The 27,243-nt window shown below is 36.7% G+C and overlaps 2 protein-coding genes, 1 long non-coding RNA gene and 1 other non-coding gene across 7 annotated transcripts in view; 2 read left to right on the top strand and 2 right to left on the bottom strand.

Annotated features, from left to right (window-relative positions):
- Positions 1 to 939: 939 nt before the first annotated feature.
- On the top strand, positions 940 to 6,660 carry LOC108272018 (beta-1,3-galactosyl-O-glycosyl-glycoprotein beta-1,6-N-acetylglucosaminyltransferase 7). Of its 2 annotated transcripts, XM_053683555.1 has the most exons (4): positions 940 to 1,272; positions 3,574 to 4,542; positions 4,718 to 4,813; positions 4,971 to 6,660. In XM_053683555.1, the coding sequence occupies exons 2-4, from the start codon at positions 3,597 to 3,599 to the stop codon at positions 5,222 to 5,224; spliced, it is 1,296 nt and encodes a 431-aa protein (XP_053539530.1). In that variant the 5' UTR covers positions 940 to 1,272; positions 3,574 to 3,596; the 3' UTR covers positions 5,225 to 6,660. The 2 variants fall into 2 exon arrangements, with proteins under 2 accessions (XP_053539530.1, XP_017335574.2); XM_017480085.3 differs by lacking the exon at positions 940 to 1,272 and having other exon boundaries at positions 2,770 to 4,542.
- Positions 6,661 to 7,507: 847 nt separating this feature from the next.
- Positions 7,508 to 14,819, top strand: LOC108272017 (uncharacterized). 2 transcript variants are annotated; one of them, XR_008397189.1, is made up of 5 exons: positions 7,508 to 8,043; positions 8,142 to 8,516; positions 10,251 to 10,380; positions 10,623 to 10,913; positions 11,000 to 14,819. It is a non-coding gene; the product is annotated as an uncharacterized LOC108272017 (transcript). The 2 variants fall into 2 exon arrangements; XR_006983268.2 differs by having other exon boundaries at positions 10,251 to 10,913.
- Positions 14,820 to 17,223: 2,404 nt separating this feature from the next.
- rtf2 (replication termination factor 2) overlaps positions 17,224 to 27,243 on the bottom strand; it is a 33,563-nt gene continuing 23,543 nt past the window's right edge. The window contains exons 6-9 of one of the 2 annotated variants that reach the window (XM_017480087.3): positions 23,940 to 24,053; positions 23,702 to 23,753; positions 21,777 to 21,833; positions 17,224 to 18,221 (exon numbers count right to left, since the gene is read on the bottom strand). In XM_017480087.3, coding sequence (XP_017335576.1) covers positions 18,037 to 18,221; positions 21,777 to 21,833; positions 23,702 to 23,753; positions 23,940 to 24,053 — 408 coding nt within the window. In that variant the 3' untranslated portion in view covers positions 17,224 to 18,036. Of the gene's footprint in view, positions 18,222 to 21,776; positions 21,834 to 23,701; positions 23,757 to 23,939; positions 24,054 to 27,243 lie in introns of both variants that reach the window. The other variant, XM_017480086.3, reaches the window with a different exon arrangement.
- On the bottom strand, positions 18,890 to 21,766 carry LOC128634013 (uncharacterized). The gene is made up of 2 exons (XR_008397190.1): positions 20,734 to 21,766; positions 18,890 to 20,613 (listed from the first exon to the last, which is right to left on the bottom strand). It is a non-coding gene; the product is annotated as an uncharacterized LOC128634013 (long non-coding RNA).

Below are 27,243 nucleotides of genomic sequence, written 5' to 3'. Positions count from 1 at the left end.
GAAGTTTTAGATTAACATTAGAAGTATTAATGTGCTGTGTGTTGCATGGCCTGAAAATTGCTGACAAAAGCAGACAGTTAATAATACAGTTTATTTGTCAAGCACCAGACAAATTGTCAGGCAGAACATGCCAAAGCCTGGCATAAGTGCTTACCTAGGAGCCATTGATTAGTTAATGAGTCTCAGAGGACATTGACTCAACCCTTGAATTACACTAAACTCACTCTAAAGCCCATAGTGTGTGTCCAACTCATCATATCTGATATTTTACTACAAAATTCTGTAAATAGGGACAAAAAGGTTCCTGTCCTCATACTTTTCAAGAAAATATTTTATGAAAGATTAATTTAAAGTATATTCTTCCAATTCTGCTAGAGAAAGTAAACAAAATAAAAGCTAATTCATCTGGCATTCTGAAAAAAAAAATTATATATATATATATATATATATATATATATATATATATATATATATATATATATATATATACATACATACATATTAATTGTCTCCCAGAGTGGTCTATCTATAATCTAGGTCGTCACGAGAGTACTAATCTCCTGAGCTGGCAGAGCTCAAAAACAACCTGACCCTAGGGATTAGAACATCCGCAACACTAGGGAGCCAACCTCATATTTAAAACACTGCACACCACTGGACTCAACTGGGGGATTTGATTTAGGCAAAAGCAAAAATAAAAATAAAAATGTAAAAACCTATTATGTAGGGTACAAGAAAGAACAATGGGTGCAAAGGAAAGACACAACTGGAAAGTAAATGGGAAAAAAGAGACAGCAAGGAGGAAAATGTGTAAACTATGAAAAAACAAACAAACAGTAAGTTAAAGTGAGTGGGTATGAGTATCAGTCTAATACATTAGGTAAGAGAAGGGAGGAGAATGAGAGAGAGGGGGGTGGGCATGAGTAGTTGCTAGGCAAGTTCAGCCTCTAAATTGTTACGCCACTCTCTGGTGAGCTCTCTCTTGTTGTATCACATGGGGAATGTAGCTAAGCAGCCAAGCAGCCAGTCACAAAGAGAAGAGAGGATAGCACATCCGCAGCTTCAATAACACCACTATCTGTATGCAGCTTGTGTTGGTGGCTCTTACAGCACATACCAGCTAACTAAATGTAACTACAGCAGGCATGACTCTCCTCTGCCTCAGGCAGCATGCATTTAGCTGAGGTCACAGTGGAGCACACTTTTCTGGACATCAGAGTTATTTAATGGTTAACCTTATTTGATAGGTCTGGACTCTACTGCAGCTAAAAGGTAGGAGCCCTCTTTGGTTGATGTATTATTTTGTGTGTGCGATGGGGGATTTCTGAAAACCTCCACTAGATCACTAGATTTAATGTGTGTGGTTGCTTGGTGGAAATTTTTCACAGGTCAAAAACATTGCTGCAAACATTTTATAAATGATTACTCTTTTCTAAATTCCAACTTGACTGAAATGAAAGGACCTTAGTATAAAAGGGTTCAAATGACCAGTTAAAGATTATTTGTTTTCACTAAGGTGCACTGCACTTAGTATTTTGTGAGGAATGTAAGGGCTGTAGTTAAGTCATTTATGTCTAAGGAAGGAACAAATCAGTTAAAAAAAAAAAAAAAAACAAGTTTTATCAATCTCTATAAAGCATGAGCATGTTCATTCATATTGCACATACATGTGTTACTCTGACAGCGATATGCAAATGGAAACAGAGAAGCTTATTTGTATACAGCACTGGTCAACTGCCTTCAAAAAGAACAAAATTGGAATTTGCATGGGGTTATTGGAAAATATTTGCCATGGTCTTTGAAAGGCTGGTAAACAAAAAGGGATGACAAATGAGAATGCTAGAACATGGTCATTGTCAGGGTAAAGCAAATAACAGCTTCTATTATCCCCTTTTCCTCCGTCAGCCTTTCTTGCCTCTTGGTTCATTTACTCAAAAGAAAAACTAGCGCATGTGGTTTACCACGGAGAGTATGCAGGCCTGGAGAGTCTAAATGAACACACTGGCAACCAGCGCAGTTCAGAGAGACGTCTGGTTTAATGCAGATTTCACAGAGGTTTATATAGAGATATACAGAGGTACAAATAGTCGGGGTAGGCGCACAACTGTGTGGAAATAATATTGCAGTTGAACTGTCTGGCCACATACGTGAAAAACATCTTAGGCAATACAAGAATGTACAGGTTTCTGAATATATATGGTACCTGTTCACTTAACAGAAAATAGGAAGATCCTATGGTGACATGTTTATTGGCACGTACACAACAGACAGGTCTAGAAAAGTTCATGACACAGAAATTAAACTATAACCTAAACATACTTATACATATCTGAGGGACTAGAGAATAGAAAGTTTCCCAACAGTCATATTTTAGTAGTCAACCTGTAGGAAAATGGGACATCAGGCTGCTCAGTAAAGACCTGCCAACCCCGAAGACCATTAATGCATATTCTCCGTCATGGTAGGGGGAGAGCTAAAAACACTGTACATTTTCAATATGATTTGGTTGAAACTTTACACAAATCATATGTCTGGGGTAGAAAGTTTAGTGCACATATGTACAAGGGTTTATAGTAACCACTAGGCACTTAGGGTTAACTAGACACAGTGTATTCTGGTGTTAAAATGCACCATTCCTACAAGGTCGGTAGGTCTGATTCTACTACTACTACTACTACTACTACTACTACTGCTACTATTATTATTATTATTATTATTATTATTAATAATAATAATAATAATAATAATAATAATAATAATAATAATAATAATAAAGTCAAACAGTGCTAAATGATTTACATATAACAACTTTAAACAAAGTGTTTTTGAAAATGTAATATAGCACATCAATGAAGCAATCTACAATAATGAATTAACTACAAATCCAGGAATTGTATTCCAAGTCATGAAACATACAGTATAAACATGTATTAGTTTCATGAAAATATAAATATCATTACTAATAATGTGGTCATGTTCAATAAAGTCAAATGGTGCAGTCAAACAGTACCAACTTGCATAGTACTGAGAGATGATGCTAGATGCCTGTACCTGCTAGATGCAGGTCAACTGTATTGCTGTAGACCTACATCGAGGTGAATTTCCCTTTTTATTTAATCATTTTTATTAAGCTAGGAGCTGCCACATGGTATACTGCTGAGTAGATTTATTGCTTTATTCAGGGGACTGATGCAAACATTGAGGTCAGTCAGATTTACAAATAGGATGTGATTAAACTTGTGATTAGAATCTGGAAGAATAGGCATAAAAGCTATGGTGAATGGGTTATCTTCTTTCACAATATGAATGTTTTCCAGGAAAACAACAGACTAGATAGAAATCTTGTCTTGTCTTGTCAGTGTATGGTGTAGGAGGTCTATAAATTGTATAGTAGCAAGTGTGAAAGAATTTTGCTTTCTGGAAAAAGCAAAAGCACTAAAATTAAGAGAGGAGTAAAAAAATCTTGTTAAAGGCAAAAATTCAGTTAATGTATATTTAGCCATGAACTTGCATTCAGTTAATCTATTAATTTTTATTTTACTCTGTCTACACATTTCATGTGGTCATACATAGCCTGGTCTGCTTGATGCTGGATTATGCTCCAGCTTGAGAGTGCCAAGTGGAGTTTTCTTCTATGCCTTGGAATCAGCATCTTGATCTGCTCAGTCATATATATTAAGGGCAAGCCTTCTTATGCTCCAAGGCCTCTGCCCCGTACCTTGAACTGCCGTCCATTTCCTGAAAACTGTAAAGTTTTGCCCCCTACCCCCTCTAACACAAGATGGGAAAGAACAGTATGTCAGGAGCTGAGCTACTTTAACAATCCACTAAACTGCTCTCGTATACAATCTGAGCTTCACTTTATTATGGAGACATTGAGCATAGAAGAAGAGGACTACCCTCTGGCCTTCATCATCACTATCCACAAAGACCTGGAGATGTTTGTGCGTGTGCTCAGAGCCATCTATGCACCACAAAACATCTACTGCATTCACGTAGATGCCAAAGCTCCAGAAGACTACAAAATGAGAGTTGAGAAATTGGCAGAGTGTTTTCCCAATGTCTTTCTAGCCTCAGTTAGCGAGATAGTGACCTATGCAGGTTTTTCACGTCTGAAGGCTGACATTAACTGCATGGAGGACCTGGTGAAGTCTCCAGTCAAATGGCAAAAAGTGATTAACCTGTGTGGCCAAGATTTCCCTGTGCAGAGCAACCTGGAGCTGGTCCGGTATATGCAAGATGCAGAATGGAGAGACAATAATATGACTCCAGGTGTAAAGCAGCCAGAGAACATGCAACACAGGACTCAAATACAGCATATAGAAGTTAAAGGTGAATATGTGGCCTCCATGGGTGCAGGTCACCAAAAGACCCCTCCTCCACACAACCTGACAATCTACTTTGGAACAGCCTACTACAGTCTGCAAAGAGCATTTGTGGAATATGTGCTCACTAGCCAAGTGGCCAAAGACCTGTTGGAGTGGTCCAAGGATACCTACAGCCCAGATGAGCATTACTGGGTAACCCTTAACCACGTGGAAGGTAAGCACAAACTACTCATAAAATATTATTCACAGACATTCAAATAATCAGGTGAGGTCCCAGCATTTGAAAAAACAATAACAGCTGGTGAAAAAGCCAGAACATGCAGGCAATTATCAAAAATGGATTTTGATGAATATGTTAACTAATTATCCACTGTTCAACATTTCCACAGATGCCCCTGGCAATAATGTAAATGCTGGCTGGAGGGGTAACATTCGAGCCATTAAATGGAGAGACCAAGAAGGAACAGCACATCAAGGCTGCAATGGTATGACAGCTACAAAACTTGGCTGAAACTCTGTCTAATGACAAAAGGATCTCTATGCAACCATTATATATGTGAGATGTTTCTGTCAAGAATTTTCACAAGGTATAAAACATCCATGCTACTAATCTTATCAAAAACACTCTATTTTTCCACTCAGGAAGTTACATCAGGGATATCTGCATCTACAATGTTGAGGATTTACCCTGGATAATTGAGAGGAACAGCATGTTTGCTAACAAGTTTGAGAGCACTAGCTATCCTGAAGCTCTGGACTGCCTGGAACAGTGGCACAGGCACAAAGTCCTACAGCAGGCAACAGTGCCCATTCAGTTGTCATGGAAACTTGTAACAGAAGTCAATACTAGTAGTGCCACAGTAACAGGTGGAATGAAGAGATTAGGTCACAGTTAGGATTGCCAGTTAATTCTTAAACTAAATTGTCAGTCACACAATTCAACCTGGAATGATTAATCCAGGGAACATGAGCTACCGAGCACAGACCAGTTACATGTTTGTTTTGTTTTTTACATATCTATCGATTTATTTATTTATGTATTTATTTATTTGTTTATTTATTTGTTTATTTATTTATTTAACTACTCATGGTTATGTATGTATGTATGTATGTATGTATGTATGTATGTATTACAATGTGTGATTTAAAACTATTAATTTACATATATTATGGAGACTAGAGTTACAGCACCTATATAAAATCAGTAGAATAATTTTTTATAATGTCTGCTCTTATCATTTAAAATGAACAAACCATATCAGGAGGAGTTAAAATGCAACAATTGTTACTTTTTAACTCATGAGAGGTTCTGAATAATAATAAAAAGCATTAGTCAATTTCTAGGTCAATCATTTAAACACTTTGTCCATTGTCATCTGTACAGAGTGTGCAAGCCATAATCTCTGTTTTGATAACAAAGACAATAAGAGTTTATATTGACCATTCATTAACATGAATCGTTGACATTGACCATCAGTGTCCAATCAGTATTAATTATTTAGGCTCAAGTTCATGTTCCCTATGCAAAACCTGTTCAACTGTTGCAAAAAACATACGTATGTAATAAGGTTTTAGACATCTTCAGGCAGACTGAATACAATTACAGCTGCATTTGTTAAATTGACTGCTTATCTGAGGTAATCTTTGCACAGGTAGTCAAGGTGCAGTTAGTAACCTTGTAGTAGCAGTTAAGTAGATGTCTACATACATCAATGGCAGAAAAAAAAAGAAAAAAGAAATGGTCGAGAATCGATTACACATCATAATTTTAGTTGGCAGCAAATACCAAGCACCATCCATCCATCTTCTACCGCTTACTCCTTCTTTAGGGTCAATACCAAGCACTTTATTCATGGAATGCCACATTGCACATATAGAGAACTAGTAAACATAGTTTACAAATCCTACCATAAAAGAACCAAAAAAAGAGAGATTGAGTTTCAGTTATCAAGAACATGCACAAAATAAACTTACTCATCAGTACTATGCAACTTACTAGCAGAAAATAAACGCACTGGTCACCCTCCCACTGCCTTATTGTGTGATAACTGTTTAAAATGGTAACGCTAACAATTCTATATCCAGTAATTGCAATTATTGCTGTGCTTGAAACTAAGGGGCCGTCTCTAAAGTTACATACAACATTGTTATACACGTTTCTAACTTCATAGCATTTGAAGGGAATGACTTACAGTTATGAAGCCAACTGTAAAGTGTTCAAGTAGGTGTCAGGTATGACGCACACCTTTTCGATTTTTGATATTTATTAAAATAAACTATTAAATCATATGTACATATTGCCATGTATTTCACTACAGAATGGGCCCATACACAAAATAGACCATTATTTAAAGCTCAATAGCATTTGAAGGGAATGATGTACAGTCACACATCCAACTGTAAAGTGTTCATCACTTGGTGCAACTGTAAATGTTTTAGTCTGTAAATTTGAACATGGCAGCCATTTAAATTTAAACCAGACGAAGAACTTTGTTTCGGCCGAAGCTCCATCAGCAGCAAGGTGAGTTCCACATGTCACTGTGGTATAAGAGGAATAAAGCACATGAGGAGGTGCTGTTAGAGGAAAATAATCAACTCCACTTCATCAAGTCACCCCATCGCTCAGTATTTTACTGTAACAGCAGCGTTACATTATCACCCTCCTTAGCAGAACGTGTCTCACCTGTATGTGAAGCTAGAGGATGTGAGAAATCCACAAAGTTCTCACTCAACACCGTGTCTGTGTGTACAAAAATGAATTAAAGACTGGTGAATGTGTCATTTTTACATTATAAATATTAATTGGATGTGGAATGTATGCAGTGCCAGGAACAGGAAACGAAGAACAGAGGATGGAGAGTTGAGGTTTAGTTAATCTAGTTCAACAGTTTTCTTTATTTTTTTCAGGGTTTGGCATTGAAGAAAATATATCATGTATACTTGAGTTCCCCCCAGGAACACCTGTGCTACAGTAGTAGGTGGCTATGCTATAGGGCAGGGGTGACCCACCCTGTTCTTTGAGATCTACCTTCCTGCTGGAACCAAAATCTAACTCATCTGTATTAGTTGATCAAGAACTTCTTAATGCAGTGATTAGATGGTCAGGTGGGAAGTCTTCAGGAAGGTACATATCCAGGAACCAGGCCAATTTTCCAAATAGAGTGTAATTTTTTTTTGCAGCAATGGTTTTCACCAGTGCTAGTGTAAAAACAGAGGACATGGCAACACGGACAGTTGTTATGTCTCGGGTTGTCTGCTAGAGGACAGCGCTTCTTTCAGGAGGAAGTCTCTCTCTCTCTCTCTCACTCTCTTGCGCTCTCTCACACACACACTGTTGGATATAGTGACTAAACAAATAACATAAATAATGTTTACGGACAGACTGAAGGCTTTTCTGGGGATTTGCCCTTCTTAAATGACCGAAATTGAAAGTCCGCCCTCTGGCTGATGTGCGCATGCGCGTTGTTGTTCTTCTCCGTCTGATCTTACGCAATTTAGGGAGTGCGGTTCTTCTCTCAGTATCTTCATGTGATCATCAGCTCATCATCAGAAATGAGATGAGCAGGTTTTCTTACTCCTAGCTGTGACTCTTTAACAACAACAATAATAATAGTAATAATAATAAAATTCGATGACTGTATGGATTCTTCTCTCTGCCTATTTAGTAAATAAGATAAAATTCTGAAGGACTTGCTTCTTCCGGATCTAAAAAAAGGTAAATGTTTATAAACATGTCTACGACCAAACTCTGATGTTAAATAGCACAAATAAGCGTCTGTGTGATGTGTTGTGATTAATTCTATGCTTGTTTAGATGGGGTGAAGCTTTATTTCCAGAAGATCAGAAAAGTTGCTTCAGATTAAACTGAAAAAGTTGGAAAAATACAGTTTCAAGGTTGGAACTTTGAAAGAAACATCATACAAAGATGAGCCCGAGATGTTTGAGGAGTGGGAGCAGTTCTACCTCCCAGAGCACATGTTCATGGAGGTGATTGGTGTTGTTGAGAAGTTCCCCTGTAACTCCCCCAATGATGAGCTGGTGCTGATGCTGTGTGAGGACGGGAAGGTGTTTGCTTTTGAAGGTAACAGGCTGCATCTTGTTTCTAACAACCTGGAAGAACTGTTTAAGAATGGCCTCCAGTTTCCAGGAATCGAGCGATATTACCGTGGGCAAAGCTTTGAGGACCTGGTGAGTTCATCACTGTTGATAATTTAAATTCACAGTAAATGAACTCTTTCATGTAAAGTGTCTACACTTTGAGGCTGTTTTTAAGAAAATATAAGATGCAAATCACTTGGCCGTTAGTGTAATTTAACATAATTCAGAGACTATTTGCTTTTCTTTTTTATTATTATAATTAATTTAACCATTTTATTTTAGCAATAATACTGAATTGTAAATAACTTAGTATAAAATTATATAATTATATTTTGTTTAATAAAAAAAAAACATTTTGGTGCAGACTCTAATTAATGTCTTTTCTGAAACTAGTTTCTGTTTTATTGAAGATTTTTTTTTTTAAGGGTTTTTTTTTGGTTTGTTTTTTTTTTACCTCCTTAACCAGCTGCATCAAGCAACAGTCTCGGGCCATATATATTTTTAACATCAACAATATCACTACATGTTTTTACTTGGACTAACATGACAGGCAAATATAATTTCTGCAATTAAAACAAGTAAAATAAACTGCATGAAAAGGTTAATGTAACTTCTCAGGAGCAGGTTCACTTTAGCATGATAACGGTGTACATGTTACCTGTCCTGCTTCGACCTTATGTAGCCCATAATCTGGCAGGTATGTTAGCAAGTTCAGGATGAGGGATGCCACCATCACTGTCCGATTTGAAAACTGGAGACAGACAACTGGGAACACACAACTGCATAACCCGTCATTAAATGTTCAATTTATGCATCAGATCAAGGCCTAGTAATTTAAAAGGTGAATAATTATAATTTGATTTACTGTACACTGATCTTAATAATGCAGAAAGCCATTGAAAATGAGGAGTAGAGTTTTAAACATATTAAGAGTTCTGATGTTTACAGAAATTGCTCGATATAAACAAATCACCAGGCCCTGATTGTGTGGAAATTGTGTTTTTGAAATTAGCAGCTGATATTATTTTGTTGCCTTTAACTTATCTTTTTAATCTTTCATTAGACACTGGTGCTATACCTGAAATTTGGAAATCAGCTTTTGTTGTCCCTTTATTAAAAGAGGGAAATCCTACTATATTAGATCATTACAGTCCAATCCCAAAGCGTTGTGTCATATCAAAAATTTTAGAAAGCCTTATCAGTGAACACTGACATGTTATCAGATTGCAAAAAAAGTCTTTTCTAATAATCAATCAGAGTTTCATAAAAAAACATAGCACCACAACAGCCGTTTTGAAAGTCTTAAACAACATCGCGTAATCTCTAGATAAAGGTGATTACTGCACTTCCCTTTTTATCGATTTATCAAAGGCTTTCGACACAGTGGATCATGAAATATTGCTGCATAGATTAGAGAGTTGGTCTATCAAATCATTTAAAAATTATTTAAGTAATCCCAGAGAGGCTATTCGGTTTAAGTAAAGGTTAAATAAATAAATAAAATATAAAATTGCTCTTTCCACAGGTGATCGCTAATTCCCTGTGTTTCTTGTAATACTTGATTTAATCTTGCATCCATTCACTTTTTTAATCTTAGTATAATGTACTTCTCTAATCAAAGGAATAACACCTCTCATAAAGGGTGTCTTCTACTCTCATGATTAGGTAATCTGTCAAAGAGTTCTAGTCAAAAATACAACCCCAAACAGCAAAGATTAATTCTTATCCCTTCCTGAATTCCTTTCTTATCCTTCTGGTAAATGAAAAATGCTCTCATGTTTGAGCAGAAAACTGTCCTCTCATTTCTCTGTGTACTTACAACAGGGCGAAGGAGTTGGAGAATAACTGCAATTTTGCACACAATGCTTTCATCCTCTTCAACAAAGCCACTGAAATATTCGCTGAATGTTTTGGCACTGACCCACCAATGGATGTGAAGCAGAAACTGGATCAGGTGAGTGGAACTGCTTTTAACATACAAAAGGGGCTTTTAATCTCAGTGTTTAGAGTGATCAGAAAGTTCGAGAACTGGTAATAGACAGTGATAATAAACTGATGACATTAATATTCAGCTGTAATACTGACTACACCCCTTCACTGTGAGGTCAAATAATAACTTACACAATTTACATTTTCATTATACCTATTTCATTTCCATTCTCTCTCTTTGTTCTCTCTCTTTATTCTCTCTTGAAGTTAATAAGAAAAAAAAGCAGGTTGTCGTGTTACTGAGAAACCGCAAAGAAGCGTAAACTCCTCTGTCCTGAAGATGTCAGAAACTTTACTTGTCTCATATAATATTCTTTACTTTTTCTGTAAAGAAACCGCATCCTGTTCTTATGTTACATTCATTCATGTTACCGCGCAGAAGTAATCTTTGCTCAGATGGAAATATTAAACAGAACAAAGACATATTTCCCAAAACCATTCGAGCAATACCAAACCCACGCGGCTCTACAGAAACCTTTCTCCTTCCTCCTGGAACTGGTAAGTGAAAGTTATAATAATAAAATTATACTTTTATTTCCCTCAATATTTCAGTGCAGTTTGTAATGTTTACTCTTTTCTCCCAGGTCACAAAATGCTACAGCCAATACGATGAATTCATAGTGAAGGATATGCTGTCTGAAATATTAGATGGTTGTAAAAAAATCAGGTGTTCTATTCCCTCTGATTTCCACTGTCATATGTCACCAAGCGTATGGTCCAGATACTATGGAGCGTCTCTGTCCTGTGAAAGTGACCCACAGAGAGAGCTCATGACTGCTGTGTCCTGTGTGAATGTTTGGCATCCCAAAGTTTCCTCTGCTGTGATGTCTGTGTTTCCTGACGGCGATGGAGAACCACACAGAATACTCTATCTGGGAGTTCTAAAGTGTAGAGCGTATGCAATAGAGGGCCTGAGGCAGCTGAAACCACCTTGTGAGACCTGCAATAAGCTTTATTCTCTTCCTGGTCACACACAGTCCAAATCCCCCTGGTAACTGTGCTGAGACAGAGGCAATCAGTAATCTCTTCAAAGCAGAAGGGTGTGTGTCTGATCAGACCACCATCACTGGAGATGTTTATGATCACCAGGAGATTAAGCAAAATATGGAAAGTAACTTTAGAAACAACATGCAAAAACTAATGAAAAAAGGGGATAGTAATTATGTTATTGATAATGTCTATCCTCCCAATTATCCTGAATCTGTACGATCATCTAACTGAATTATGCACGCACACACACACACACACACACACACACACACACACACACACACACACACACACACACACATATATATACACACTGTGATGTGTTAGCTTAAGAACCTCATTATGTTGTGACAAATATTTTCTAGTTCTATTTGATCAGTTAAAGATATTCAGGAACATTGTCCTCATTCATTCAGATACCTAAAAAAAAAAAAAACAGTCTATACTATAAAAACGTATTAAAGAACATACATGCGGTCATGTGAAAAAGTATGTACTCTGAATGGAAATTGTTGATTTTGTTGACATATTTGGGCAAGCAAATATTTGATCCTCTTTGAAACCATGCCTATTCATAAAATTGATACACTATCAAATGACACATAAAATCGACATTTTGTAGTAATTTTTCACAATTAAAAAAAACAAAACAAAACAGATCAGTCACATTGAAAAAGTAAGCACACCCCTACATTTATGATAACTTCAAATCCATAAAACATCCATAGAATCAGGTGTTCGAGATTGGGTGCCAGTGATTAGAACCTGCTTAGGGAGTGCAGGTGGAACCTGTGTTATTTATACCATCTCATATCTAGTGTCTGGTGTTCTCTTTGTTATTGACATGTGTGGTGTCATCATGCCAAGATCTAAGGTTCTGTAAGGCCTTCAGAAAAAAAAAGCTTGTGAATGCCTATGAGTCTGGAAAGGGATTTAAAAAGATTTTCCAATTATTTGAAATACATCATTCCACTGTAAGGAAAATAATCTACAAATGGCACAGATTCAGGACTGGCCATCCCAGCAAATTCAGCCCAAGAGCAGACCGTCTGATGAAAGAATGTCTCCAAGAACCACAAAATTTCGTCACAGGATCTGTTAGTAAGTCTTGCAACTGTTGATGTCAAAATGCATGTTTCTACAATCAGAAAGAAATTTTCCTGGCATGCCAGGAAAACACCTTTGCAAGACTATAGTTTGCCAGTGAGCATATAGACAAAGACCATTTTGTAATCATTTGGAATAATGTACTCTGGCCAGCCAAATTAAAAATAGAATTGTTTGGCCACAGTAACAGCAGACATGTTTGGCACAGACAGCTTTTCAGGAGAAGCACCTCATACCAACTGTGAAGCACGGTGGTGGAAATGTTATGGTTTGGGGTTGCTTCACTGCCTCAAGGACTGGACAGCTTGCATTCATTGACTCAACTATGAATTCTGAATCATATCAAAGAGTGCTTGAAGACAATGTGAAGCCATCTCTCCGAAAGTTGAAGCTGAACTGAAAGTGGAAAATTCAACAGGATAATGATCCTAAGCACACTAGCAAATCCACAAAGGAATCACTCAAAAAGAAGAAATGGGGGGTTATGGAATGGCCTAGACAAAGCACGGATTTGAATTACACTGAAATGTGGGGGGATCTGAAACAGGCAGTACATACATGGAAGAGTGGTCAAAAATTCCAGCAAGCCTGGTGCACAATTATGCAAAATGTCTACAATAAGTTATTTCTGCTAAAGGGGGCGACACTAGCTTTTGAGGACAAGGGTGTACCTACTTTTTCCACAGAAGAATATCACATCTATTTATATTTCTGTTGAAAAAAGCTAATTTTCCTTGTTGGTTTGTTCAAGTATATCAACTTTATTAATAAAGTTTCTAAAGAGGATCAAATGCTTGCTTGTCCAAATATGTCAAAAAAAAACCCCAACAGTTTCCATGGGGTGTACTTATTTTTCCACATGACTGTACATCTGCCTCAGGGGAAGTCTCAGGTAAAAGTAATTGGGTGTCCTTTTATATCTTCTGCTCTTTAGTTGCTCGGACATGATTATGTCCTGCTGAATGCTGTTTCAGCTGGGACAGTCCACCATAAGTGACAGAAAAAACTCTACAGCAAACTATTCATTTTATCTTGTATTTATTCCCAGTGACAGAAACATACTGTATGCCACCTCGATGGCCTCTTGCTTTTCATGGGCGAACTTGCATTTTTTAAGAACCGCACAACTGAGTGTCCATAACCAGGGCAACGCTGATGTTCTCACACAGCGCGTACCTGTAATTCTCTTGTCCCATACCACTGATTTAGAAGCAAACTAATTTGATTTTATTTACTATGATGTTATTCTCACTACTGTGAAGACCTGGTGTAGTAGATATAAAAAGTCTACACACCAATGTTAAAATTGCAGGTTTTTGCTATGTAAAAATAAAAAAAATTTAAAAAAACAATAAATCATCAGATCTTTTTTCTACCTTTAACAAAATTCAAGTGGAGAAACAAATAGAAATGTTTCAAGGGGGAAAAAAATGATAATAAAAAAAAAATTACAGTAACATGGTTGCATAAGTAGTGCATAAGCCTGACCAAGTTATGCCAGTTCTGTTAGTTAGGAGTAATAATTCTTCTTAAGTACTGTGAGAGACTTATGGAAGGCTACCACAAGCATTTGATTCAAGTACAAACAATTAAAAAACAATGCTACCAAATACTAACAAAGTATGTGCAAACATTTGACCCACTGAAAATCTGCAATAGTAAATAAAAGCTTAAATATATGTGTCTCTTATTTATTATTTTGTAATAACATCTTGTGGAAATAAAGTAGACACTTTAATTGACTTTAACACAGGAAATATATGGTAACATGAAATGTGTAAAACTGAGACATGAAAATTTAGTTTGAATGCCTTTAGTCTATGTGTATGTAAACCTTTGGCCTCAATTGTACAGACATCCTCTTAACAAATTAATCTGCTCTCTCTAAGCTTCTTTTTCTAACTATTATTTCAAGAGTTGATCTTTAATTCAATTTGTGTTACGTTCACCATAAATCAATCTGTTGAAAACATGAAGATTAAATGTCAATGAACCATCTTTTTATGCTGTAATCAAGAGAAAAGCAATTACATTTTCCTCAACTAATACATATCTCGGTATATCCATACCTCTGGTATTATTTTGCAAGACCCTTCCTTTCAAGTACATTAATCAGAAAATTGCTCATGACACTCCTTTATCATGTACTATGCTGTTTGTGTGATAATGGCATGTTTAATGGCATGCGTAATGTATGTGTAATCCTTCCATTTTCCTGAAATGCACAGACACCTCAGTGTGATGAGATGGGTGTTGGCAAATGTTACCTTCTGGTCAGAGAGTGGCTGATGTTGAGACATTTAAACTCTGAGATGCAGACGTCAGGGTTTGCTCCATGGAAAAGTTTTGTTTGTTTCCATCCACTGGTGCCACTGTTTTCTTTATTGTTTGCTGCATGCTCAGGTTGGGTTGGAAAGTGTACCTGCATACATTTGTATGCGAATTTACTATTTGCATCCGGTAAGTGTGGGTTACATAGTAGATGCTGTGTGTGGTCCCTTGATACACATAATTTTAATTATAGTGCCAGGATCAATGAATTTTGTCCTCTATCCATCCGGCTTTATGAGAATCATCTCTCACTATGTGGTATGTATTGTATATTTATTATAACATGCATAGGATCCTGTTCATTGGTGGCATCCAGTAACATGGGGATTTTTTATGTTTTAAGGGTGGTCTTGGATAATTGCTGCTGTTTTGCTACAGGCTTTGAAGCATGTCTTTAAAGCTCAACTTGACGACCGGTGTGTTTAGTTGAACAGCATGCTGACCCCCATGGATGTTTTCACCCCGAACATTGCTGAGAAGCAGTTGGCGTGGTTCAGAGCTGGTCAAATGCCTAGCTGCCCATTGCATTTTTTCTCGTCCATGTGCCACATCAGCAAGAATGTAATGTTTAAATGCATGCTTGGAACTTTGGAGTAAATTCTGTGAATAAACTCCAACACTCCAGTTTCATAATCTAAGCATTTTATGAACAATCAAAAAGTTCTCCCCAAAGTGCAGTCCTTGGGGGACTGTGAATTGGAATTCCACTCAGGACTTCCCTTTGAACCACTGACCAGTCAGTCACACTGAGTCAGGAACAGTGACCCATCTTATGACTAGTCATAAATCCCAGAAACTCTCAAACATCTGTGAGTTGGGCATTAGATTTCCATACACCTTGAACTCTGATAATCAACTTCGGACTCACACTTTTGGCTTTTTATTCTGGATGATTCCACATTAACCCTTGTCCACATCTACCGTTGCAAGATGAAGACGCATGAGAACTTTGACCCTTCAGTGGGTCCTCCAGGAAAGAATTGTGAACAGTGAGTCATAAGGTCTTGTTCATAATCTCTGGACAAGTTCATTGAACTAAGGATATGCCTGGACATGGCACGATTCCCATTGAAGGCAGTCCTCATAGATTCAGAAACCTTCATCTTATCTACCGGAGTTTGACAAACAATCAAGGAAATCAGCTAATTGGATGTACATCAAATACACTTCAGATATCCATTATTACCATTTATTATTTGAGAGATTCTCAATCTGAGATGAATTTGTCCATTGGACTCTTGCCCAGACTGTTGTAACAGAACAATTGTTATTATTGTTATTATTATTATTATAGATAATAATACTTAATTTAATATTAATAATGATTACAAATACTTAATTTAATATTAATAATGATTTACCCACATCAAAAAACCTACACCACCATAATGGATTTTCTGGCATTTTTAATTCAGGTATCACATATTCCGTTTGCAGTGTGTATGCGATGCGTTCCCCTCACCCCATGCCACAGATCAGAGCATTCACACTGCACGATGCAGCACGGGCAGTGCACTGCAGGAGCGGTACGGCAGATATTTTTGCTGTGCTGCATGCACTGAGTTAAAGCAATAACGCATGGTTTGTGGTCAAAATGAACACGGATTGACACGAAACTCTAGTAATTTCAACATAAATGCACATAATTAAAGTATACTACTGTTTTTCCACAATCATCTTATTAATTTAAGCACAGGGTAAAACAAAGAAAACCAAAACACTTACCAGGAGTTAGCTAATACCAAAAATATCTAATGTGGCCAGAATTATATCTAAAGTATATACACATTTTTAATGTGAAACACTGCACAGCTTGTTATATTTTGTGTGGGTGAGGAGGGGAGACGCTCACATCTCAGCACATGACAGGCTGGTTATCAGAGAAAGTTGTGAATGACCCACAGGATTTCTTGTATAAAGATTTAAATGCAAAAGACATGGGAGGCAGTTTCCTCGGCTGTTTGTGTAGATGGTAAGTTTTCATTTAAAAATGTTTGTGGTACTACCTCTTTACGTAAGAGAAGTACCATGTTTAATGTTTTGCCACTTGCCTGAGCAACGGAATACATATAGAAGTAATGAATGGAATATTATGTTGTTCATATTTGTGTTTAAACATGAATATGTCTAGGAAAGATTGTATTATTGTACTGTGTTGCTCTAAACCTCATTCAAAGTCCTGTCACCCTCCACCGTCACATCCTTTTCTGAAGGTGTTCTGCTGCGGATCAGCTGCGCACTGCAAACACATCTTATGTGAAAGCAAAATGGCGAGTGCTGCTTACGCACCGCATATGTACTGCAAACGGAGTGTGTGAACCAGGCATCAGAGTTGAAGCAGTGACTTTGCATAATACAAATCACACTGGCATCTCCAGGCAAGTATTCATAAAGTTTATCAAATTTGCTACACAAATCATACAGATGGGTGACAAATTAAAGGAAAAACTGGTGACTCTGTTATGCAGTTTGGGGGGACATTTTGTTGCCATGGTTTGCGTCCACTTTTTTCATTTTAGAGTGAAGGGACATTTTAAACCAATTCAAAGCTATTTTTGAATGATCACATTCATCTATGCCAAGGCACACTGGAGCTGTTGCATTGGAAAAATTCAAATGGGTTGAGATCTAATGACTATGAGACTGACATGCCATATGACTCATCAAATTGTTCCTTGCACTCTGTAGATGGGGTACTGTTACTGCCTGGAAGAGCCCTCTGCTATCAGGATAGAAGCATCAGCTCAGAATAATTTAATACTAAATTGCAGTGACCCATCTACTTGTAAGGGGACAAGTAGACCCAAACCATGTCATGGACCCAACACCCCCATTATAGAGCCAGATGTCTGAATGTCCATTAATTCTAATAAAACAGTTTACCATAAGACAACTTTAGAGAAAATAAGTGAAACGACAATAACAGAAAAAAATGTGAAAATATACCAGACAAAAAGGGTTTTAAAATAAGATTTGCCTGACAAATTTTGTCTGACAAAATACAAACATGCTAGAAAAAATGCTCACACAAAGTGTTTTGGTAGTTAGGTGTTTGGAAGAATAATGTATTATAATCACAAAACACGATTACTAAATTATTTTAAATGTCTTCAAAGAAAGAATTTAAATAACTTCTCAAACAAAGAGGGTAATTTTTCGAACTTTTTTTCACTAATCACTCATCATGTGGCGCTTAAAAGTGGTAGGGTGTGTGGGTAACCCAATTGGACATCTGGTCTTTGGTACGCTTGGCAGAGCTGTGAGATGTGAAGATGGATTTGTAAGTCTCAGACTTCTCCTCCATGTCCTGAATGGACCTTTTACTCCCTGCTGCAGCAGTGGGCTTCACTGGCTTAGAAGCACCAGATGGTCCTGGAGCTATATGTGAGTGGAAGGGGAGAAAAAACAAGTGTAAATAAAATAAATACTTTGTGGTAAATGGTGTACTCTCTTGGGTATGACCAAGTATGACTTACCAGCTAGTGTATATATTTTACTATTTAGGGTACCATTACTGGTGTCAGTAAGAAAGGTTTACACGTTTGTTTATTTCCCCCTAGAAATGGCTAAAGAACTGGGATACTACAAGTGGGACTTCTTGTTAAATCACAGCAGCCACCATTAAAGTTGACTGTGAGGTAGAAGTGCACCTTCTCACCTACTGTATGTACAGCATATTTATATTTGTTGGGGTTTGCTTCTTGTTCATTTACCTCCACTTTTTTCTCATTTCTAAACAGTGGTGGTATGTAGGCTTTAGAACTGCCATCCAGAAAGCTGATTTCATTTCAACTTTAGCTTCCCTTTAGCCTCTCCACTTCCTGAGAGCTGGAGCACCACAGAAAATTCAGCAGCAGCAGCTGCTGTCCTTTGCCTATGCTTTCTCTCACACAAGAACCTGGCAAGGGCAGTGGCATAGGCTTGTTTCGGTCACAGAAATTCACTTCTCTTACACCAGAGGTGGGCAAAGTTTTGGACACATTCTAAGGTTCATATTAAATATGAAAATGTACTTGTATTGAATTATAGAAACCATAGGTAAACCACAGATTGCATTGTATTTTACTGATTTAAAAAGTTCAGACGAAAGGGAAAATGGAAGACTGGATACAACAACTGATAGCTGACCTGTGTCTTAATGTAAAGGAAAATGTTTTTTAAATACTATGCATATATTGGATTTTAATGATTTAAAGACAGTGGTATAAACAACAGAAATAATAACAGCAACAACAATACTGTAAATCATAAATAGCAGAAATGACAACATTGCAAGATTTATTTAAGTACAAAAACAAAGTAAGCTATTTCATTAGGAACAACCATTGGAACTAAATAACAACATAGGCACATTTCATTATATGCGGTATTAAGACTTGAAAATGATCGAGAATTTAATTACGTCTTTAATGGTTCACAAAGCTAAGATTTCCCAGTCACCAACTAACATTCGCCCAGCAAATACTCAAGATGTGCTCCTACAGCAACTGTTCACAGTGTGAATGGTTGAGCGATGCAATTTTCTCAGTCTGTAAGCAATCACAGAGGCTCCGGTATTTTCAGGCATGTTTGAAAAAGCAGTGAATTGTGTAGTGTGAGCTGCTCTGTGACTAGCTGCAAGCACAGCACTGAGAAACAGCCAATAAGAGCCTGAAAGGAATTAAAATTCATCTGCTCTCATATGCCACAGATCCCAGAACATCCATCTATTTTCTCTACCGCTTATGCAACACAGGACCGCGGGGAGCCTAGAGTCTATCCCAGGAAACACTGGGCACAAGGTAGGGGACACTCTAGATGGGGTGCCAACCCATCTCAGGGCACAATCATACACACACTCACCCATTCACACCCTACAAACAATTTGGAAATGTCAATCAGCCTACAACACATGTCTTTGGATTAGGGGGGAGGAAACCCCATGATATTAGCAGTCATTTTAATCAAAGTAATAAGTACCTAATTAAAAATAACATTTACACTCAACACAACTTATCGTTCCGTGTAAAAAAAAGAAAATGCTGTGGTCCATGATTTACAATCAGCTCTGACAATGCTCGTTCTGCCTGTGGAGTTTGGGGAGGTGTACGGGTCAACGGAATATGTAAAAATGACAACACTATTCCCAAAAATTACAGTGGGGGAAATAATTATTGAATGTGTCCAAAAAAAATTTCAGTAAACATATTTCAAATGAGGCTATTTACATTAAATTTTCACCACACATCAGTATTAACTCAAGAAATTCACACATAAAGAAATCCAAACATTAAAGTCCATAAATAAAGCTGTGTGTAAAAAAGCATAATAATGACACAGGAAAAAAGTATTTAACACACTAACTTAAATTTATTTAATACTTAATGGTGAAGCCTTTGTTTGTAATGACAGCTTCAAGAAGCTTCCCGTATGAAGAAATTAATGTGTCACAGTATTCAGGTGTGATTTTGGCCCATTCTTCTAAACATATCGTCTTTAAATCTTGCTCAATTTTATTCAAGTCAGGTGACTGACTGGGTCATTCTAACACCTTGATTTTTTTTCTTTCTCTGAAACCAATTGAGACTTTCCTTTGCTGTATGTTTTGAATCGTTGTCCTGCTGGAAGCTCCATCCACATCACATCATCATCCTGGTGGATGGCAGCAGATTCTTCTCAAGAATCTCCCGGTAAAGGGCTCCATTCATCGCTCCTTCAATTATATGAAGTCTACCAGTACCATGCAATGAAAAACAGCCCGAGACCATGATGTTTCCACCTCCAAACTTCACTGTTGGCATAGTGTTTTAGAGTGATGTGCAGTGCCATTTCTTCTCCAAACATGGTGTGTAGTGTGACAGCCAAAAAGATCAGTTTCGCTATAGTAAAAATTAAACAAGCTTCGACATACCTTTTCTTTAGTAATGGAGTCTCGTGGGGTGAACACAGCCTATTGTTTTCTCTGTGACGATGATACCTGTGGACTCCAAGTGTTTTTGGAGCACTTTCCAAGTGGTCCTTGGCTCTGGGTCTACTCTTCTGACTATTCTTCTGACTGCCTGGTCAGAAATCTTGCAAGGAGCTCCTGTGCGTGGCCGGTTGATGGTGGAGTGATGTTGCTTCTACTTGTGGATAATGGCCCCAATGGTGCTTACTGGTGGATTCAGAAGTTTTGAAATACACCTGTATCTGATTCAATCAATATGTTTTGCAACAATAAGGTTGCTTTTACCCATCATGAGATACACCACCATGGGTAAAACACATTTCTTGTGTGACACCTTGGTAACAAAAAGTCCATCAATTTACTAACCCAGCTGATATTAACTTGCACCGATAGGAGGTATAATTACTTACGGATTTCAGTTGGTTCCTTGCCTTACCGAACTGCTTTTTCTTAGTGTATTCAATACTTTTTTCCCTGCGTCATTCCACTTTATTACACATAACTTTATTTATGGACCTTGATGCTGTGAATTCTTTATATTTCCGGATTTCTTGAGTTAATACTGATGTCTGGTGAAAATTTCATGTGAATAGTCTCATTGGAAATATATTTACTGAAAAAAAATGTTGACGTGTTCAATACTTATTTCCCTCACTGTATTTGTGGAGATGTAGCTTGTTGGCTTGTTTTCCTTTCACTTACATGGCGGCTTGTGACAGTAGATCAAGGTAGCATCTGCTTGCCAAAAACAGAGCCTCCAGCTGTCAAGAACATACTCATCTCCCATGAGAACAAACCTACAGAGCCCTTCACTGCCTAATGCTCACAGTAAAGAGAGCTTTTTGCTATCAGCTATAATTAAACTAAATAGTACCATGCCTCCAACAGACAAGTTAATGGCACCCTAGATGAACTTTCTGATGTGTGGTACTGACAACCTATGGGATAAGCTTCATGGTCCAACAGATGTTTTAGACGTGAGAGAAGAATTATTGTGAAGTCTATACCTGAGTCAGTGCTGCTGCTGCTCTCTCCATTTGCTGATGCTGATTTAGACTCGGACACTACAAATACATGTGAGAGAAAAAAAAACAGTTAAAAATAATGCACAAATCAAACATTTTACAGGATGTAAGAAACAAACAAACCTAGCCTGTACAAACTCTAATGCCTTTAATCTTTAGTGCCTTCAAGGCCTTCAGACAAGGCCCAAGTCTGGCATTGCCACTGCATAACCTATTGTGACAACACGGAGACACGTGCCTTAAAAAAAAAAAGAGTTCATTTTCAATTAATTAATGTAATAAATAAATCATTAATATGTTTATTTATGTGTTAAACACATTTAGAATTATATGTGCATGATGGTAATTGTCTAATCACATTGGTCATCAGCATTATCCACCTTATTTTCACTAGTCTTACCACCTGAGGTGGAATGCAAACAATTGCACATCAATGATTAAATAATTACTGAATGATTAAATTAATTCTGTTGGCTACATTTTCCATATTTTTTAGTCATTCAGACCATGTATTCTGTACACAGTGTGTGAGCTTGTTTCACTGTTTTGACAAAGTGATGGAGCAAGTGTATTGCAAACATAGCAGGTATCTGATCGCAAATTAAATTGATGAGGCTTATGTCCGTTTGCTATGAGACGTAACTGTGTAGAAATTATCAAATCATGACTTTCACTATGTGAGGAACTCACTCAGTAGATAGCAAGGTTTTAGTTAGCTCTTAATCCAATGTGATTTCTTCAGAAAGCTTGGGAATGATCATAAAGTAACTAAAAAATGTTAGTCATTTTGGTGAAATTTTTGTTTACTTATGGTGGTGGTGTAAAAATTTGATATAGCTTCAAGCGGTGATTAATGGGCCCAAGCACCAAGGGTACAGCAGTGCTTGTTTCATAAGCGAATGTTGGCACGTAGATGTTATGTCATGTCACTGAACATACATCAACTTTAAGTCACATCATATGGCATACAGTGGAATTACACATTTCTAGAAGATATTTCTGTATGAACCTGATAAATGATACTGTTAGAGTCAATAATCGAATTACTGTAACCATTTCATTCTACTTGAGCAACAGGTTTCATTGCATGATGTGCAGTGTAATTATGCAAACATTTTGTGTTTGAGTGTTACGTGTTAATTGCCTTGTCAACACATTTTTAAGAATTTCCACAATGCAAGTGCTGTATTTGCTTGTGGATTTGTGACCCATGCAGAAAAAAAATGACATAATTAAACATGGTTCATGAAAGTTAACAGTGAGTTACAATGATTAAAAAAAATACTTCTGATTTATTAATGAGAATCAGTAGTCTGTGGTCAGTCAATGTTAATATGAATTAATAACATTCAATAAGTTAAGAAATTTGACTGTAATCTTCAGAATTTAGTTCATGTGTTAATGTTAATTTGAGTAATGTGAGTGTTTTCTGTTAATGAGGCCAGTTACTATGAAACAACTTTTTGAAATGGACAGAATAAAGTTTTTATTTGCATTTCTTTCAGAATTCTTTTAAATTAATAATTATTCATTTAAAAGAATGTATAAAAGGCAGAACTATCGTTATCGTTCGATATCACTCTGAATAATCGGTTATCGGTATCGGCTGAGAAATTTAGTATCGGTGAATCTCTAATAGTTACTATTCGTGCACTGTCTTCATTCACTTATTATTTTAAGGTGTAAATTAAAAGCAGCAATATGTGGTGACTACAGTGTGATTTATACAAGTTTTATCTTTGTGGAAATATATGTACTGTAGGCCTACATTTGCAAAATACACAGGTCCCCAATGCCACAAGCTACTCATCATACGACAGTCAGCTCTATTTGAAAAACACTACATGAATGTTTTTTTGTAATTCCTTTTCATTCATAATGAATAGAAAAATATTTATACACTTTACCTTTTGATTCTGGTAATTTGAAAATGGTCTCAAGAGCCTTGTTTTTCTTTGACTTCTGGGGGGAAAATGTTGAACATTAGAAATGTTTTGATTTAGTAAAAAAAAAAAAAAAACCATGGTAAATACATTCTACACTGGCATAACCAGATTTGTGGTTTGGGTAAAGGATGTAGCTAAAGATGTGGCAGTGTACAGCAGATTAAAATTTAACAAAATTGTTAAATAGGTAGAGCGCTACCTTTGCTGTTTTAGCTTTTGCCCTTCTCTCCTCCATTGCCTTCTGCAGCTTCTCTTGCTCTTCTTTGCTCCCATTCAGCACCACAATATCATCTTCGAGAAAGGGGTCTCCACACTATGAAACAGACAGTTCAGAATCAATGCAGCAGATGAGCACCCTTAGATATGAAATCTTAGTTTTTAATATTAGAAGAATGTGGTGTCGGTGCTGCATGGTCTTGTAAATTATAGACAAATAGAGATAGAGTTCAACAACAACAACATTTTATTTGTAATGCACCTCTTTCAGGCAGAGTGTTTCAAAGTCTTGCATAATCAAGCAACATTTGACCTTAAGCAAATGGCACCTAAAATAGCTTGAACCCATTTTTACCTCTTTCTTATTAAAGGGTCATGAAACCTCCCTCTTTCAGCTCAAGTCTACCTCTCAATGTTTTTGAAAATTGCAGCTTAAATGGGCATGGATGGCTGTGCGAGAAAGGAGGGGGGGTGGGCGTGGCAGGGAAAGGCAGGAAAGGAAGAGGGGGGCGTTCCTTCGGAACACTCAAAAAAAAGATGGATAGTGACAAAGTTTGCAGATGAGGCAGAGGACTTCTCTCCTCCTGAATCCCCAGGGCTAAATGGAGACAACACAGATAGCATTGTAGGTCCTCTGCCCCATATATTTGAACCATTAGCCAGCCCATGACTACGGAGGAAAACATAAAATAAAACCGGAGGCAGCGCGGATGGGAGGCATGCTGGAATGGTAATTAGCTAATAGGCTCGAACCGCTCTGTGTATATTGTGTATATATCTGAACAATCTCATAGGATGTGATTGGGTGAGTTAATTTACTTGCCAGATGCACAGTGCTTTAATTTAATGGTGTTCATTGGGATGTTCTGATCAGGATTTTTACAGCCGAAACAGATTTGTTGTCATCTTGATCGACCAATACCGATCCAGACACCAATCTTTTTTTTTGTTGTTTAAGCTTTAATCAGGAGGTCTATCACATACGGTTAAGTGTAAGCACTCTGCTCATTGCCACTGTTAATTGAATTAAAATAAGAGCAATGACAAATTGGTTAATTGATAAACAAGCATAAAATATTTATTTTTAAATATCATAAACAATAGAGTCATAATTAAAAGTAGACTACATAAATTATCCATATTAGGAAAAAGAAGGCTAATAGCCTTCTAAGGAAATAGCCTACTAAGCTTAATGTTAAACAGATATTAAATACAACCTATACAAATGAAACATTATTTTGTTTGTCATTTTATTTAAATTATGAATTTATTATATCTATTTTTTTATATATATATTTTTTATTTATAACTAAGCACATTTTTTGTCTTTACATTTTATTAGTTTTGTTTGTTTGTTTATCAGTTGTTCCTTTTAGATTCCCCCAGTACAGTGTTGCCATGCCACATTTTTGGGGGCTAAAATCAAAACAAGAAAACTGGAGTTTACCTTTCTAGTGATATCGGGCAACCATGAGCTTAAATGAAGTGAATGTGCTGTCTATTAGAGTTGAAGAGAGTGAAGGGAGAGCGGCAGTGTACTGTATGTTTACAGACTGAACAGTTGCTACTCTTGAGTACGATTTGTGAGGAATTATTTAATAAACAAGTCTGAATTACACCCAAACTTGTAGCGTTAGCATTAGTAGCGTTAGCATTATTAATAATTTACTCACACCCGATGCTGCTGTGTCTACACAAGCACGACAGTCGCAGTTTCCCGGTCATTTTGCGTTTTGTGAGATCGGTAGGTTGAGATTAGGAGATGTACAGTGTTACTCTTGTCATCATAATGGCTTCTTTGCAGTATTTGCACACTTGTTCTGTTGACCGAGTTGATGAAAAGCAGTGCGAAAGTAACTGTTGCACGGCGTAGATGCATTTTGGAGTTGCAGTTTTTATTCCGATTGTATTATACAACTTCGCAAACAAACACAACCTGCTTTGCAAAGGAAAACTCGACTCTCAAACAAACAGAAAGTGATTTTCTCGCAAATGCATCGCCTTGATTTTCTCATAAATGTAACTGAGCAACTTCGGTACCTCTTCCAAACCAACAGATGGCGTTATCGGTCAATTTAAACTAGTCTCCTGGAAGAAGCATTACAACATGCATTACACCACAATAGTGCAGTAAATAGTGTTTTTTATTAAATACCGAAATAATGTCTGTGATTAACACATTTTTTTATTATAACATTATAACATTTTTTTCTATGACAATAAGTAGTTTATGCACCGATTATCCCAATTTCAAACCTCAATTGCCCCAAGAGGAAATTTTTATTGGATGTAATGATAGATTCAAAAAATTAGTTGTTGCCATAAGTAGTGCATATCAAATAAAATTAAATAAGTTCTCATATAGAATCCTGCAAAAATCTACCCATGCAACACACTATCATCAAGATATTGTGATGTAACTACATATGTACCTTTTGTAATGGTGAGAGTGAAAACCTGAGTGATTTGTTCTTTTCATATAAAGTGTCTTCATTTTGTTTGGAGTGAATTGAGCACAAAGGAAGTTATTAGTTATTTTGAAAATAAAAACAAGGTGCTATAAGCTAGGTTAAATTTCTTTATTCTTGCAGCAAAGTTTTATCATCAACAGCAAACGCTTCTTTTTAAAAAAATAGCTAGATTTGTGGGATTATTCACATGGAATGGAGCATTTTTCTTATCTTTTTTTCCCTCAATATAATATATTGAAATAAATGCGTGTGTAAATATATATATATATATATATATATATATATATATATATATATATATATATATATATATATATATATATATATATATATGTGTGTGTGTGTGTGTGTGTGTGTGTGTGTATTTAAGTGTATTAGGGCTGCAACTAACAATTATTTCCATAATTGATTAGTTGGCTGATTTCCCCCCCGATTAATCGGTTAATCGGATGGGGCGAAGTGGCTTTCAGTACCATTTTTTTGTTTATATAAAATAAAATCCACAAACTGAGTGTTACAAATATAAACTTAAAACTAAAACTTTACACAACTTTTTGTACAAAACAGAAAAGAACCCAATACACACAGACACACACCAGAATATATATTATTAATTTATGACTATAGTTTAATATTAAAACTCCCTTTCACTGCACCTTGTAGTTTCTGTTACTCGCTACCGTTGGACATTATTTTACTTGGGTTTACTTTTGATCATGTTTTAATTAGACATTACAGATCTTACTCACACTCCTACTGTGCATCTACACCGCGTGTGAGGAGCAACGCGGCCTTGTTACTAATAGATCACTTCCG

The sequence above is a fragment of the Ictalurus punctatus genome, chromosome 11 (assembly GCF_001660625.3).
Source record: "Ictalurus punctatus breed USDA103 chromosome 11, Coco_2.0, whole genome shotgun sequence".
Lineage (NCBI taxonomy): Eukaryota > Metazoa > Chordata > Actinopteri > Siluriformes > Ictaluridae > Ictalurus > Ictalurus punctatus.
This window is presented reverse-complemented; position numbering and strand designations above follow the sequence as displayed.

What these genes read in the sequence shown, in the direction of transcription:
- LOC108272018 (XM_053683555.1), top strand. Translation starts at nt 3,597, where the DNA reads ATGCTCCAGCTTGAGAGTGCCAAGTGGAGTTTTCTTCTATGCCTTGGA. An exon ending in AACCCTTAACCACGTGGAAG is followed by an intron (nt 4,543 to 4,717) that starts GTAAGCACAAAC and finishes ACATTTCCACAG; the next exon opens with ATGCCCCTGGCAATAATGTA. An exon ending in AGCACATCAAGGCTGCAATG is followed by an intron (nt 4,814 to 4,970) that starts GTATGACAGCTA and finishes TTTTCCACTCAG; the next exon opens with GAAGTTACATCAGGGATATC.